This window comes from Tupaia chinensis, unplaced genomic scaffold, assembly GCF_000334495.1.
Source record: "Tupaia chinensis unplaced genomic scaffold, TupChi_1.0 Scaffold144215_1, whole genome shotgun sequence".
Lineage (NCBI taxonomy): Eukaryota > Metazoa > Chordata > Mammalia > Scandentia > Tupaiidae > Tupaia > Tupaia belangeri.
The window spans coordinates 176,736-193,048 of record NW_006204073.1 but is presented as its reverse complement, the minus strand read 5'-3'; the positions used below and the strand labels follow the sequence as shown (position 1 = coordinate 193,048).

The window sequence follows — 16,313 nt, the reverse complement described above, 5'->3', positions numbered from 1 at the left end:
AGAGCACGCACCCGATAGCAAAACCCCATAAAAAAAAAAAAAAAGAAAAAAGAAAGAAAGAAACACACACACAATGAGCTATCAGTTCACACCAGTTAGGATGGCTATTATCAAAGACAAGTGATAAGTATTGGCAAAGGTGTGGAGAAAAGGGAACCCGTGTACACTGTTGGTAAGAATTCTAACTGCTAGTCATTATGAAAACAGTATGAAGGTTCCTCAAAAAATTAAAAACAGAACTACCATTTGACTCAGGAATCTCACTGCTGGGTATATACCCAAAGGAAATGAAATCAGTAGTTCAAAGAGATAGCCATACTCTCACATTCAGCATTATTGCAGCATCATTTGCAATAGCCAAGACATGTAAACAATCTAAGCATGTCAACAGATGAACAAATTAAAACAAACAAACAACTAGTATACTACAGTCAATGAAATATTCAGCCCTAAACAGTGGGAAGAAAATGCTGCCATTTATGACAATACGGATGAACTTTGAGGGCATTATGCTAAATGAAATTATGTCAAAGATAATACTCCACAATCTCACTTAAATGTGGACTCTAAAAAAAGTAAAACGCAGGGGCCAGCAGGTGGCATGGCGATTAAGGTCCTGGACTCCCACATGGCCCACTGCAGTTGATCCCAGACCTGGTGGCTTGCTTTCTCAATTTCCCTCCCTCTCTTTTTCTATGGTGAGCATAAGAGCCTTACAGTACATTGAAAATAATAATAATAAATACAAAGTTTTTTTTTTAAAGTCAAACAAATAGAAGCAGACAGAAGAATAGAATGGTGGTTGCCAGATACTGAGGGAAGGAGGAAATGGAAAGATGAGGGTCAAAGGTACACACTGGCAATTACTGGATGAATTCTGGGGAATCTAATGTACACCGCAATGACTATATTTACCAATACTGGATTATATACCTGAAATCTTTAAGAGAGTAGGTTTTAGAGGTTCTCATTACAGACACAAAGTTTGCTGTTATCACATAATAGACGATAACGGCAATCGTTGCATCAAATACATTGTACAACTTAAATGCATACAATTTTGTCAATCATACCTCAATACAACTGGAGGAAAATAGAAAACCTGCTGCTGTCTATTCCTTTGGTCATGGTCTTCCCTGGGTACCAATAAGTAAGATATAAACGAGGTGACAAGTGGAGAAGCCTGATGTTGGCCAAATGCAGCAGATGCCTGGACTCTGCTGTTGATTCTAAGACAATGGCTGGTTCAGTAAGAATATGGTGACCATTTACTGGCATCTGCTGAAGGCGGTGAGGGTGAAGAGCAGCAGCCCAGCACTTCTGCCAGCCCTGCCTAGGTTACAAAGGGAGGCTGTCATGTTGTGCCATCTTGCTCACACTGGGCTCAAACAGAGAAGAAAATCCTGCTTCTAGGGCTTAGGCATCCAAATTAAAGGCAACAGTACATGTAAGAGTAACATTAAGTGCAAAGGTACCCAGTTTAAAGAGGCAGAATCTAAATACTACCTGCTAGCTAAGGCTTTAAGATTCCCAAGTGAAAAAGAGTAATATTCCTGTCACATTGTATTAAGAGTCCAATTTGGACAGATTTCCTCAAACATGTGATAGCTCTATCTCAGGAAGCAGAGGAACAAGCTAACAAAGATATATGAAATGTTAAGAAAGTAGAAAAAACAAGGCACTTATTGCAAGAATAACAACTCTAGAATCCTCCTAAAGAAGGAAGGAAATAAATATTAAATCTAAAAAATAATACCAGTATAAACAGTTGTGAAATCAGTTTACAAACTCAATGACATGGGGAGGGGGATCAATACCTGCAGTCCACAGCACTTCTGCCCATATGCAAGTAAGTAAGCTCTTAGCAACTGAATGGAAAACAGACCAGTGGTGCCTTCTCAGAGGTAAGTCTCTCTCTCTCTCTCTCTTTTTTTTGGGGGGAAAGATTTTTGCTATAGGGCGCATGTGACTACCAGAGAGCCAGGGAGAGACAGAGATAGGAAGTGAGAAATCAACCTCCAGGGTGGATGGCCATGCTGCAATCCCTTTTCCTCTCAGGATCTTGGGCATGCACACACCCGCACCCTGGGTGAGTTTTAAGTCGCAGGGTCTGGGACTCGAACAGTGGTCAACTACATGGGAATCCAGCAAAGTAACCATTACGCCACTGCCAGTCCTTTTTTTCTTTCATTTCTTTCTTTTTTTTTAAGAGGTGGGTCTGTTCAAGGCCAAGAGACTCAACTCTCTATTTTTCTGGAGAGGATTTTTGCCATAGGGCGCGTGCACTCACCAGAAAGAGAGAGAGAGAGAGACAGACAGACAGAAAGCAAGAAATCACCCTCCTGAGGGGATGGCCACACCACAATCCCTTCTCCTCTCAGGATCTTGGGCATCCACGCACACATGCCCAATGTGAGTTTAAGCCACCAGGTTTAGAGCTAGAATTGCAGTCAACTACGTAGGAGCCAATTGACAAAGCCATTACACCAACTGCTGGTCCCAAGAGACTCTACTCTCAATCCCACCACCCTTGCTTTAACTAGAAATAGGTACTAAACATATTTTTCTCTCAAAAACACAGACCACCCTCCAGATCAGCAGGTTCTGTATCCATGGACTCAACCAACTGTGAACTGAACATGTTCCACTGCTGCTAACACGTCCGCGGGGGGGGGGGCCTGTGATGGTTGTGTCTATACTAAATTATTCCCTAAACAAAACAGTGTAACAACTCTTCACATAGCATTTAAACTATACTAAATATTACAAGTAATCTATCGGGTTGGCAAAGTCATGACACAGTTTTGCATAGAAAAGTATGGTATGAGGCCGGCAGGTGGCATGGTAGCTAAAGGCGCTGGATTCCCCCATGGCCGACCATGGTTCAAGTCCTGGACCTGGCGGCTTGCCTTCTCTCTCTCTCCCTCTGTCCCTCTCTGGTCAAATGGAAATAAACAAATTAATTTTTAAAAGTTACAAATAAAATAATTCTTAAAAAAAAAAAAAGGTATGACTTTCCCAGTGCCCCAATAAAAATTATGAGAGACATGGGGAGATGTGTAGATTATATGTAAATACTATAAAATGATAATAAAATATCTGGCTCTCAGCTTCTCTATAAAAAAAAACTTGTGATTTAAAATGCCAGGCCAGCCTCATAGCCTAGTGGGTAAAAGGAGAGGGAGCCCACATGACCAACCATAGTTCAAATCCTGGCTTTGAAGGCTTGAAAAACACACCAGGTACAAGCGCGTGCCTGCCCAAAATCCCAACAGGATGGAGAAGAGAAAGAGAAGGGATTGCAGCATGCCATGTCCACTGGGGGGTGCTTTTCCTCTGTGTCTCACACATGTACCCTCTGGCAGTCAAAAAGGAAAAAAAATATATTATGACATATCTGGAATCTACTAGGACAACATTTTGGGAGTTGTAATCTGCAGACACGGCATAAGAATCATCTGGGATGCTGAGTGAAGAACAGTCTAGGGCCAGCTCCAATGGCCTGGTGGGTAAGGCAGCTAGATACCACATGGCTGACAGTGCAGTTTTGAGTCCTGGACCTAGTGACTTGAGAAACACACCAGGCATGTGTGTCCTCAAAATCCCAAAAGGAGGGAGAGATGGAGGAGAAGGGATTGTAGTGTGATCATTCCCCATAGCGAGTGCTTTCTCCTCTCCCTCTGGTGAGCCTACATTCTCTAGCCAAAAAAATAATAATAATAAAATAAATCATCGACTGAATAATAGGCCAATCTGTAACACAATGGTTAAGTGCTGTGCATTGGGAGCTCAGTTCCACATGGTCAATCACAGTTCAAATCCCAATCCCAGCAGCTTGAAAAACACCAAGTGTGTATGCATGCCCAAAATCCTGACGGAAGGAAAAATGTGGAAAAAGACTGTGGCATGACTGTGCCCCAGTTGAGGGTGCGCTTTCTCCCTCTATGGCAACCACTTGTACCCTCTGACAACAACAAAATATATATATATTCTAACTGAATCAGAATCACTGAGAGAAACTGGAAATTCGTATTTTCAAGTTCCCACGCATTCTGTCCACTCAAAATGAAGAACCACTATACAAGGGGAAAGAACCCAATTTCATCCTTTTCCCACAATCCTAGTAACAGTGGTTTAAAGACAGGCGAAATGCCAAAGAATTACAATGAGATGGATGCAGCTACAGAGATCATTCTGACACAGTGCTGAGACCTAGAGAAGGTCACAGATCTAAGCGGAGCAAAATTAGAATGAAATGGTGGTCTCCTGACTTTCAGTCCAGAACTCTTTCCATTCACTTTCAGTCCAGCGCTCTTTCCATTCTAATGGTCTCTGCGAGCCCCAAAAGCAGGAGTGAGTTCTCTTGTAGGTTGCTGTCTTCTCACTGTATACTCACATAATTGGAGGAAGGAGGATAGATAAGCTCTCTTGTATCTCTAATCCCAGGGGACCAGCAGATGGCGTGGTAGAGAGGAGACCACCACTATATTCTAATTTTGCTCCAGTGGTTAAGGCACTGGACACTGCCACATGGCCAGCAAGGGTTCAAATCCCAGACCTGGTGGCTTGCTTTCTCACCTTCTCTCTCTGGTCAAATTAAAATGAATGAATGAATAAATAAAATTAAAAATAAATATTTTTTTAAAAAAGCACTAATATCATCAAGCCCCCACCCTTGTGACATTATCTAAATCTAATTAATGATCAAAGGCCCTACTTCCTAATACCAACACATTGAGAGTTAGGTTTCAACATACACATTTTAGATACAATTCCATAGCACATCTTTTGAACCCATTCTAACTTTACACTTTTAATCTGTTGGGTTTACAAATGAGGAGTCTGTTTATTAGAAAGCTAAGTTAAATAAGGGCAAGGTAACTGAAAGGGGCCTGACGGCACTCCAATGAACAAAGGAAGAGTCTGAGCAAACGTACTTGGCATATCTGTTGTGTCACCCCCACTTTTATTTATGGTTAGATTACTGAAGGGTGAGGCTTCACTGTGCATGGTCTCACTAACGTTCACCTTGCAAATTAGAACCAGATAATTTCCACTTCTGCAGTACACCAAGACTGGAAACCATGGGGGTGGGGCGGTGAAAGAAGTACAAGACATAAGCTAAGTTTCCTAAGCTACACATTAGAAATAACCTAAGTGTTATACATGATGCTGAGACCTAGAGGTCACAGATCTAACCGGAGCAAAATGAGAATGTAGTGGTGGTCACCTCTCCAGCCAAGGTGGTGCAGGTGGTGTGGCACTGTTGCATGATATTGGAGTCACACGGGGATGAGATCCTGGGACGACTTGAGCACACCAGTCAGATACACTAGCACATAACCATGATCCTGGGTGGCTAGAAGGCTGGGAGAGATCTCATCACTGTAGAGGAAATCTGTCTCTCTCTCACACAAGAAAAAATAAATTTAAAATGATTTTAAAATATATGCATTAAAGAACTGAAATTGAATCAACCAGAAAGCAGACAGTGGATATTCTGCCTACTGTATGCAGTATAAGAGAATCTTTATGACTTTGCAAAGCTGATGGAATATTTTACTGCTTTACTGAGATAGAATTAATAAACAATTCACCCATTTAAAGCACGTGATGCATTTATAATTTATTCAGAATTGTGCAATCATCACCATAATCAATTTCAGAGTATTTTCGGGACCAGCAGTTGGCATTATGATTATGTCACTGGACTCCCATGCAGTTGACAGCGGTTCAAGTCCTGGACCTGGTGGCTTAGATTCACACCAGGTGCATGTGTGTACGTGTCCAGGATTCCAAGAGGAGAATGGAGGATAAGGGATTGAGGTGTGGCCGTTACCCCTGGGGGTGGGGGGGAAGGTGTGATGTCTCACTTTCTATCTCTGTCTCCCTCCCTCTTTCTGACAAACACACATGCCCTATAGCGAAAAAGAAAAAAAAGAAAAACCTCTCAAAAAGAAGAGAATTATTTTCACAGCCCTAGGTCACCACTAATTTACATTCTATCTCTCTAGATTTGCCTAATCTGGACTTTTCTCATGTGAAAGAACTTCAAAAAGCTCATGCTAGGGGCCAGCAGGTGGCATGGTGGTTAAGGCACTAGATTCCCACATGGCTGACTCAGCAATATGAGTACTGGACCTGGCTTGAAAATCATGACAGGTTTATGTGCATATGTGCCCAAAACATCAAAAGGAGAAGGAACTGCAACATGGCCACCCCCCTGGGGGATGACTTCTTTCTTTCTCTCTGTCACTTTCTGGCAAGCACAAGCACCCTACGGGAAAAAAATCTAAAAAACTCATGTTGCTGGAGAGCCATGATTGAGGTCACATATGGTGTTGTTGGGGATTCTGTAGAGTCCTGAGGCAGCACAGGACATCATGTGGCCAGATGAAGCAAAAGTTCATATGCATGTGCCACTATCTCACTCTTTCTAATAAACCCATTAGGATACAATCATGGGAGTCCTGTTCGCATGACCTTAATCTTTTTTTAAATTATTTAATTTTATTTATTCATTCATTTATTTTAATTTGACCAGAAAGCGACAGACAGAGGGGGAGAGAAAGTGGGAAAACAAGCCACCAGGTCCAGGACTTGAACAATGATTGGCCATGTGGGAGTGTCCAGTGCCTTAACCACCACGCCACCTGCTGGTCCCCAATGACCTTAATCTTAATCACCTCCTAAAGGTCCCATCTCTTAGTCCCATAGTCACATTAAGTTTTCACCCTCTTAATCTTGTCACAACCAAATTTCATCATTTGAATTTTAGAGAAATACATTCAAACAGTAGCATACTATAAATGGAATTGTTTTCCTAATGCCCTTTTCAATTGTTTATAGCAAGTGTATATAAATACAATTGGTTTTTCTATATTGATCGTCTTTCCTTCAATGTTGTTAATAAACACACTTATTAGGTCTACAGTATTTTTAATAGAAAGAGTTATGGCAGATGGGGGGAGACTGAGATATGATGAGACCTTACTGAGTATCTCCAAAGAAATAAAATAAGCTTATTAAACTCAGTGATGCTCAAATGACAGAAAATAGTAATATTAGTCTTTATGAACTTCATGAAAAAAGCATGTTATGAGAGGGACCAGCAGTTAGCGTAATGGCTATGTCGCTGGACTCCCACATAGTCAACCATGGTTTGCGTCCCGGACCCGGTGGCTTAAACTCACGCCAGGCGCGTGTGCGTGCGTGTGTGCCCAAGATCCCGAGAGGAGAAGGAGGAGAAGGGATTGTGGCATGGCCATCCTCCCTGGGGGGTGATTTCTCGTTTTCTGTCTCTCTGTTTGTCTGGTGGGCACATGTGTCATATAGCAAAACCTCTTCAAAAAAAAAAGCATGTTATGAAAAACTGCTAAGATTTTTTAAAAATTTTACACCAAAATAAACTTGCACAACTTTGTAACGAACTTTTTGACTCTCTCATAAGGCCAATGAATGAGACTCACGTAATTATATTTGCCTAGATGGTTGGATCAAGCCTTAAGGTCTCTTTCAAGACCAGAACTTAGTTTAAGTGATAATTAAGCCACACATTAAGCTATATATCTAAGAAATTGTGTCAGTTTAAATAAAGCCACACAGAAAAAAGTTTACTGTAACAAGGTTAACTCGGTGTAGTTGTCACTGTACTTTTTACCTGGTTTCCTATCATGGGGGTGATGTTTAAAGGGAAATTACTGGCTAAGTGGTACGGAATTATCAGTTTGGGAAGAAGAAAAAAGTTTTGGAGATGGATAGTGATGACTGTAAAGCAAATGAATATGCCTGTGCCACTGAACTGTACATTTAAAAGTGGTTAAAATAGTAAATTTCGTTTTATATATTTTTTACCACACTAAGGAATGTATTTTAAAAATGAGGTCAGACAATGGTATAGCTCGTAAAATGCTACACTCTGCAAAGCAATCCCATGTGAGAAGGAACCTGGCTCAAGTCTGGAGATCTCCCTAAATGCACTGGGCACATGCTCACCCATGATCCAGGGCTGGGTATGGATCACAGCACCAGGACATCCATTGGGGTGCACTTTCTCACTCAGAGAAAACAAGTAATAAAAATATATATAAACACACACACACACACACATACACACACACACGACCAAGACAGTATAAAGAACCTATTAAAAGGAAGTGAGAAAAAGCGCTTGAAAAGTATTTTATAAATATATACATGACAGGACAATGCTGCTAGAGCAACTCAAGGATTACCAGGGAGGAAAGAAGATAATGTTTTAAACCCAGAAACTGAATTTAAACAGAAACTAAGTACTCGGCAAGTAACCTCAGTATTCTATTAGGAATTCTTTTTATTCCCAATAATTATTTTATTTAACTTTATTTATTTTAATTTGACCAGAGAGGGACACCTTGAGAGAGAGAGAGGGAAAGTGAGAAAGCAAGTCGCCATGTCCGTGACTTGAACCACAGCTGGTCAAGTGGGAGTCCAGTGCTCTTAACCACCACACCACCTGCCAGCCCCTTTTATTAAGAATTCTTGCTTCTCCAGCTATGTCTGTGTTTAAGAGTCCACCAAGAAGTCAGAAATAGATTCAAGATGAACAAGCAGCAAGAGCGCTCAGAAAAGTGTATGTGTCTCCCTCCCACTCCCATAACAAGGGAAAATAAAAAGTGACAACACAGAAAGGACTTAGAAAGTGTTCTCTGCTTTTTTTTTTTTTTGTTCTCTGCTTTTTATTCTCTCAGTTTAGGAGGTGATAACAAGATCTATGTTTCATTCACTGGATTAGAGAATCTTGAACAAACTTCAGTTTTTTGTTTGTTTATTTAGGAGAAGGCTAAAGATAGGTACTTTTGACAGTGTCTTGCCCTGTCGCTATTCTCCTGCCTCAGTCAAGATTACAGGCATATGACACCTTGCCTAGCCTGCTTAGGTTAGTCTGGAATTGAACCCGGGCCTCCCATGCAGCCCCAGCCTTGCATAGTAGTGCCTCCTTGTCACTGTAGCTGGGCCCAAACTTTAATTTTAAACAACATCTGTTCTTCGTGGAGGCTCTAGATAAACAGGAAGATTCCTAAAAGGCCCTGTGGCAGACAACCCTGAGAAACTTAAAACTGCCTGACTCAGTGTCCACCGAACAGATTATACACTGGTGGTGGCCATTTTAAACCACGTTCAGTGTGCACAACTCTGAAGTGCCATAAAACCAACAGAGAGACAATTTTTACATCAACAGAAGGCACAGCTGGAGCCTCATGACCTTCTAACTTATTAACATTATGGCCAAGTTAAGGCAAATGGAAGACACCTATGGTTTGTGAAAAGCCCATCCTACTGTCCTTTGATTAACTCTAAGTCTCGGTAATTGGGAGCAAAGATTTCCAAGATATTAAGTCAAAGGATAGTCCCTTGCCCAATCACTTAGGACACTTCCATATTAGAACACACACCTGGGCTACAAATGAGGTCAGTGATAACTACATTCCTGTTCAGGGGGTTCACTGTTAGAAAGGCCTTGGAGGGCATCTGGTGTTAGTCTCTAATTTTACAGATGAAGAAACTAATGTCCACAGAAGCTAGAAGTACTTACAAAAGGTCACATAGGGGTTCAGGAGTCATGAGAATACACAAACAAGATAGGTACTCTAGGCAAATCCAGTTTTCTTGACTCTTGGTTACAAAATGAGTTGAACCAGATGTTCTTTAAAGCTGGTAACAGGTCCAAAATGGCATATAAACCACAAACCAATGAAATAAATGCCAAGTGATTTTAAATCTACCTAGCCTTGACCATCAGAAAAACATGAGCGAAAATGAAGTGCATCAAATAGTCCACTACTGTTTGAATTTGAACACTGATCTTAAAATAATATTTTTCCACAAGACATGTCTGGCTCTGATTCCAAGAAAATGGTACCAAGGTTGTATCTGCCAGGTTGCTGACTGCATCCCTGGATCAATTCTTTCAATTAGATTTCACAAATGCCATGGTTAAGCCTCTGTCAGTAATGCTACTACAGGAAGGGGACTACTAACGGTATGGGGAAAACACTCAGATTCAAATCTGGTTTCCATTTCAACCACTGGCTTCCATTCCAAGTTCTCACCTCTTGGGTACTTCTTATTTAAAAACAAAAACCCTAGCTATCCATCAACATCTTTCACTTTTACTTACAGTAGAGAGCTTGAAATACTTCCGATATCACTTGTCTGTCTAGGTTACTGTTTTTATCTGTGACCTACTCATAAATAGTCTAAAACTTATCAGGTCAGAGAGCAATTTCACTTCAATGAAGAAATAACCCAACATTTCATTAGCAAATCAATTAAATGGGGAGAAAGGCATAGAAAGCAATCATGGATAACAGAGACAATGGGAGGAGGGTTGGACAGGGCAGAGGGTTAGGAATAGGGAATCAAGGATGGCAAAAAAAAAAAAAGGCAAAATATACAAGACATAAGAAATGAAAAATTGTTGATAACACGTATGTTGATGTGCTTAATTGAGCCAACAGACAGTGTATTTTGGATGAAAAATTCACTTTGTATACCGTAATGATGTATAGCATATTAATGTTAAAAAAGAAAAATAAATTAATAAAAAATTAAAAATTAAAAAAAATTAAAAAAACAACAAAAAAGAAATAGCCCAACATTTTACACACACACACACACACACACACACACACACACAATCAAGACATCTGGTCAGGATTTGGGACATACACACACACATACACACACAGAGCATGTTTTTCAAGCTCCAGAGCCGAGGATTCAAGCCAGAGCCATATAGGACTTGGCTTCCACTGTATAGCACCTTAACCACTGCACCAGAGGGCTGGCCCTGATCTACAAAATTTCACACACATAAGCACATCAACCCTACAGTGTTCCCAAACCACACCAAGATCCTCCCTATAAAACTGTCTTTAAGACCCCAGCCCACAAAAGGGTCTCTGCTTAATGGTGCCTGTTTACAGACTTGTTCTTTTCCTTCTCCCTACTTCATGTAACAGACCTCGGGAGAGTGGACAGGAGCTGTGCACAGGTCTGTAGTGCAGGCTGCATTACCCACCCATAAGAACACTGTCTTCCTTCCTCAGGCTGCATCTGACTTAGGTCACACAGATGGGCTCCCTTCCACATGGTTTACTGCTACATATCCCTTGAAGGTGAGGACGGCTGCTCAGAATTTAGTTCCAAGCCAGCAAAATGCACCAACATAAAGGTTGAAGTGCATTCTCTTTAATATATACTTCTACGGTGGGACCAGCAGTTAGCGTAAAGGCTATGTCGCTGGACTCCCACATAGTCGACCGCGGTTCGTGTCCCGGACCCGGTGGCTTAAACTCACGCTGGGTGTGTGTGCATGCGTGCCCAAGATCCTGAGAGGACAATGGAGGAGAAGGGATTGCGGCGTGGCCATCCCCCCTGGGGGGTGATTTCTCGCTTTCTGTCTCTCTGTCTCTGTCTGTCTGGCGAGCGCACGCGCCCTATAGCAAAAACCTCTCAAAAAAAAAAAATATATATACACTTCTACGGTATATATTGTTCTTAGGCAGCTGCTGAATAGAAGACTAAAGCTGAACCTCCAACGAAAGAGAACACATATTAATTAGTGCTATTCTGAGAGAAGTCAATGCCCCCTTCCTCGACCACAAGGCAAAGTGACTGAACATCTTTCATTATGTCTTTCACACAGCTTCTCACACACAATAATGAAGTCCTTTGGTTACCATCTGAAGTTAGAGAGCCAAATATGTACATCTGCTGGTTCAGGAATTATTGTCGTACAATAAACTTAGCTCGAAGTTGGAATTGGAAATGGTACAGCCAGACACTGGCCTTCCTTCCCCATATCTGCACACAGAGTTCTATTCATTTCTCTTAAGAATGCAACCAGGTAAGAGTCAGGTCTTCCCCCAAGTAGTCTTATTTTCATATAACTCACTCCAAGTGGATTATTTTTCCCTTCTTCCTGTCTTCTTTATTTCTAGACCTTTTCAATGAATAGCCTTCAGAAAGTTCTGCCCTAGTGAACCAATCTCAGCAACTACCCAGCTGGCAGGGAGGAAGAGCTACAGCATGAGCAAGATTCCAGACCATCACGGTTGGTTCCCTTCTTCTGCTCTTATTAGGGCAACAGCATACTTTCCCACAGCTGATGAGGATGCTATGCAGGGAAAAAAGGCTATAAAGGGTCTCTATGTTTCTGCTCATTCCCCAAAACAGAACTCGTCTAGGAGATAGAGAGAACCTAGAAAACAAGGTAGCGAGCAAAATCACATTAGCTGGCATCCCAGAGGTGGAAAAGTCTTTTGTTCCTATTAAGATAAGCACCTGAAGATAGTGGAGAAAAAACTGTAATAGGAACCAAGATACTAAATTTGAGGAGACCCAGTGACATCAATTAACTATATGATAATAACAATTTATCTAAATTCTCTAGGCTCAGTTTCTCTTGATTATAAAATGAAAGCATTAGGGGAACCAGCAGTTAGCATAATGGCTATGTCGCTGGACTCTCACATAGTCGACCGCGGTTCGCGTCCCAGACCCGGTGGCTTAAAACTCACGCCAGGCGCGTGTGCGTGCGTGCCCAAGATCCAGAGAGGAAAATGGAGGAGAAGGGATTGTGGCGTGACCATCCCCCCTGGGGGGGGGTGATTTCTCGCTTTCAGTCTCTATGTCTCTGTCTGTCTGGCGAGCGCACAAGCCCTATAGCGAAAACCTCTCCAAAAAAAAAAAGAGAAAGCATTAGGTTCCTCCCTGCTTACCAGTGATACAAAAGTATGTAACCTTACCTTCAATTGAAGCTAGGAGTAGCTTCTAAATGGAATCCCTACTCCTTCATTGGCAGATAGGAAAAAATAAAACAAAATCCAAAGCTTTGGGGGGAGGAGGAGTTGAAATTTACTCAATAAAAAGTTCCCTCTTTCTTAATAACAGGAAAAGGTACTTTTCTAGCAATATGAGAAATCCAAGAGAGGGGCTGGCAGGCGGCTTGGTGGTTAAGGGTGCTGGACTCCCACGTGGCTGACTATGGTTCAAGTTCTGGACCTGGCAGCTTGCTCTCTCTCTCTCTCTCTCCCTCTCTGGTCAAGTTGAAATAAATAAATGAATAAATAAAGTTAAATAAAATAATTTTTAAAAAGAAATCCAAGAGAGTACAGCAAGAGTATTTTCATCCACTTCTCATTTCCCAAACCATAGACAGGCAACTGTTGAGGAATCTTAAGGGTAGGCTGGATCCTCTGACCCTAATAAAGTACTCTCGGGTTCACTATGTTGTGAATGTCCCTGCCCTGTCTGATCATTTAGGGCATTCAGCGCATCAACTGTTATTCTGGAATGCTGACATGTGTGTCACTTGTCCAGCTTTCCAGAAGTCTGAGGCAAGAAACGCTTATCCTGTCCTTTCCCTCTAGAGATTCCCCATACTGGCCTAATGACTCCAGTTTTCAAGTCTGAAGTATACGTTAGCACTTGATTATGCTGTTCCAGAATCGAAAATCTTATTTGTTCTCCCCCTTCTCCAAAATCAAGATGTGAAGCCCAGTTTCGGCAAGGACTGCATGCCCAATAACAGTATGTTATCCAAGCACTGCAAATGGGCCCACTGGGCCCACAAAATCCACTAAAAATATCCAACTTCGTTAATTCAGGTATCTGGAACTGACCAAGTAACAATAAACTCTCTCACTCAGTTCAGGGAAATAAAATTACATGGTGGGAGGGAGAGGAATGTACCAAGAGAGATGAACAAACCAGCAGACGGCAGAAAATTTCCAAGGGAAAAAAATCTAATCAGTAGGTGCTGAACACCTTAACCACCATGCCACCTGCTAGCCCGTGGAAGATTTTGACCTGCCAGAACTTTACATGATTATAAAGCAAGATTTCATATTAACATGGGCCAGTTTTGAAAAGATCAGATGAGGAGGGTTTCTTCAATGAGGTAAACACCTACACAGTATTTAGTTAATTACTATCAAGTGATCAAATCAATTGCAACAGTGCTGTATCTTTGTAAGTATATTGAATTAGTCCTCAAAAACCCCACAGATTATGATGGGCTTTACCAATAAATACAGACTCACTATCACAGAGAAGCAAAGTATTTAAATTTGAAACGAACAAAAACTACATGAACAGAAACGATCTGTAGGCAGGTTAAGTGATATTCGAGAAAGCAGTTGTGGTTATGTGTGCTGGGAGGAGGGTAAATGAATCAGTACTTCTGGCAGAATCTTTCCAAGCATTTTAGGAACTAATCCAGGCTATGAGACAGACTTCTATCTTTAAGGCAATGCTCAAAGACTATGCCCTTATTTTAAAAGCATAATAGCTTGGCTGTTTAAAATAGACCAGAAAGGTATCCCTCAGTGGCTCTTCCCTTAAGGGAACCATTAATATATAGCTAAAAGCTTAGTTCCTTCCCCCAAATAAATCACTGTTAAGTACAGTTGTTATTGTGATATGTGTTCTGAACTGCTGCAAGCACAAGTATTTACTGGCCAACGCCACAAAAATTTCTGGCAGAAGTTATAATTCAAGTCTCTTTCCATCACCTTGGGAAACAATATCCATTTCTTAAAAGCTATCAGTTTATATTGAAGACACCTCTATGTAGAACAGATTTTTCTTAAAAAAAGGAATTATTTAATTTTATTAATCATTATTATTTTTTTAATTTGCTCACCAGAAGAAGGGGGGGAGAGAAAGAAAGCTTCCTGGTCTGGGACTTGAACCACACTTGGACACGTGGGTGTCTGGTGCCTTAACCACCATGCCACCTGCTAGCCCATGGAAGATTTTGACCTGCCAGAACTTTACATGATTATAAAGCAAGATTTCATCTTAACATGGGCCAGTTTTGAAAAGGTCAGATGAGGAGGGTTTCTTCAATGAGGTAAGCCACCACGTCAGGAATCAGGAATTCCATTGCGCTGCAAAGTTAACACTTCCTTAAACCCAGCTCTCCAAGCACGCGGCTAAACTGCTAAACTGCCTGGGTCACTTTAAGGTCCTCCCAGGCAGCCATTCCAACCCTGGCGGGGCTGGATTCCCTGTAAAGCTCTCTCCTAGATGTTCATCTCTTCTGATGGCCAGGCAGTCAGTCTCCTTAGTCTGCATGCCTGGCTCTTGTGCAATTCAAAAACGGCCCAGGCCTAACTGCACTGGTGGTAGTACCAAGGGTGAGCTTACCCACTGGGAAAGGCGAGCAATCCCACACACTTGGGGGCTGCCAGGGAAGTCTTCACCTTGTAGCCAAAGGGCACCCCATCACCAAAAGAAGGCAACCTTAAGTTAAAAAAGAGGGCCCGTCACTTCGATAAGGCCCCCTAAGCTTTACAGTCGCCTCCCTCTGGAGAAAAGCCCAGTCAGCAGACAGACAACCTTTGAGCTTCCTTTTCCCGTGACCAGTTCAACTCGCTTCACCCCTACCCCGGTGTTACTTGTAAACAGATCGCGGTTGCACTCTGCAAAGCAATGCTCAGGAACCTCCCTTTGCACTGCCTCGCTCGGTAAGCCCCTGCACCAGGATCAAGCAACTCACCCAACAAGAGTGTCCCACTTGGAAATAACCCCTTTAATCCAACTCCAAAGGAGTCACCGCTGCTATCCTACCTTAAGACTGCCAGAGTTCTAACACTCTCACCTCCTTTCCTTTGGATACTATAATATTGAGTTTTATTTTATCACTCTCTCCTCCCGGCCTGGAGACTCTCCCCACCCGTGGGGCCTCGTCCAGCAAAGTAAACAATGCTGTCAAAGCAGGATAACGCTGGGCGAGGCTTCCAGACTCCGCATTCCAACCTCCTCCTGGCGTTCTAAAAGCAGCAAAACAAGTCATTGCAAGGTCCCAGGAGCAAACTGCTCTAACTTCCTTTCTACAAAGGTCCGGGGGACAGCTCCAAAATTAAGCATTAACGTGCACAAATAGCCTGCAAGAGGTCGAGGCAATGCAGGGTGTAATGCCGCAGAGTAGCCGAATCCACCGGGGAAAGCAGTGGAAATGGGAGAGAAAGCGGGCCGACTGCATAAACCTGCCACGCGGCGGGAACCCCGACTTTCTTTGCCCGACCCGGGAGCCACGTTCCCAAGCGGGCGCGCGCGGACTCGAGTTGAGGCCGAGAGACAACGAGGAGTGAAGGGTCAGGAAAGCGCAGGCTAGGCCCCCAAAGACAGGTCCCGGAGCCCTTGGTGGAGCCGGGAGAGGGCGAAGAGCCGAGCGCGGACACGCCGCGGAGTTAGAGGACCATGCGGCAGCCGGGGCATGGCGGAGGGCTGGCCGGCGCTCACCTCCCGGCGTGGTGGAGAAG

General features: G+C 42.5%; 1 protein-coding gene across 1 annotated transcript in view; it reads right to left on the bottom strand.

The window, feature by feature from the left end:
- Window positions 1–16,309, bottom strand: part of EIF4EBP2 (eukaryotic translation initiation factor 4E binding protein 2) — a gene marked incomplete at its 5' end in the record, with an annotated part of 21,442 nt that extends 5,133 nt beyond the window's left edge. Inside the window, one exon of the mRNA XM_006166261.3 lies at window positions 16,294–16,309. Coding sequence (XP_006166323.1) covers window positions 16,294–16,309 — 16 coding nt within the window. The remainder of the gene's footprint in view (window positions 1–16,293) is intronic.
- Between the last annotated feature and the right edge of the window lie 4 nt (window positions 16,310–16,313).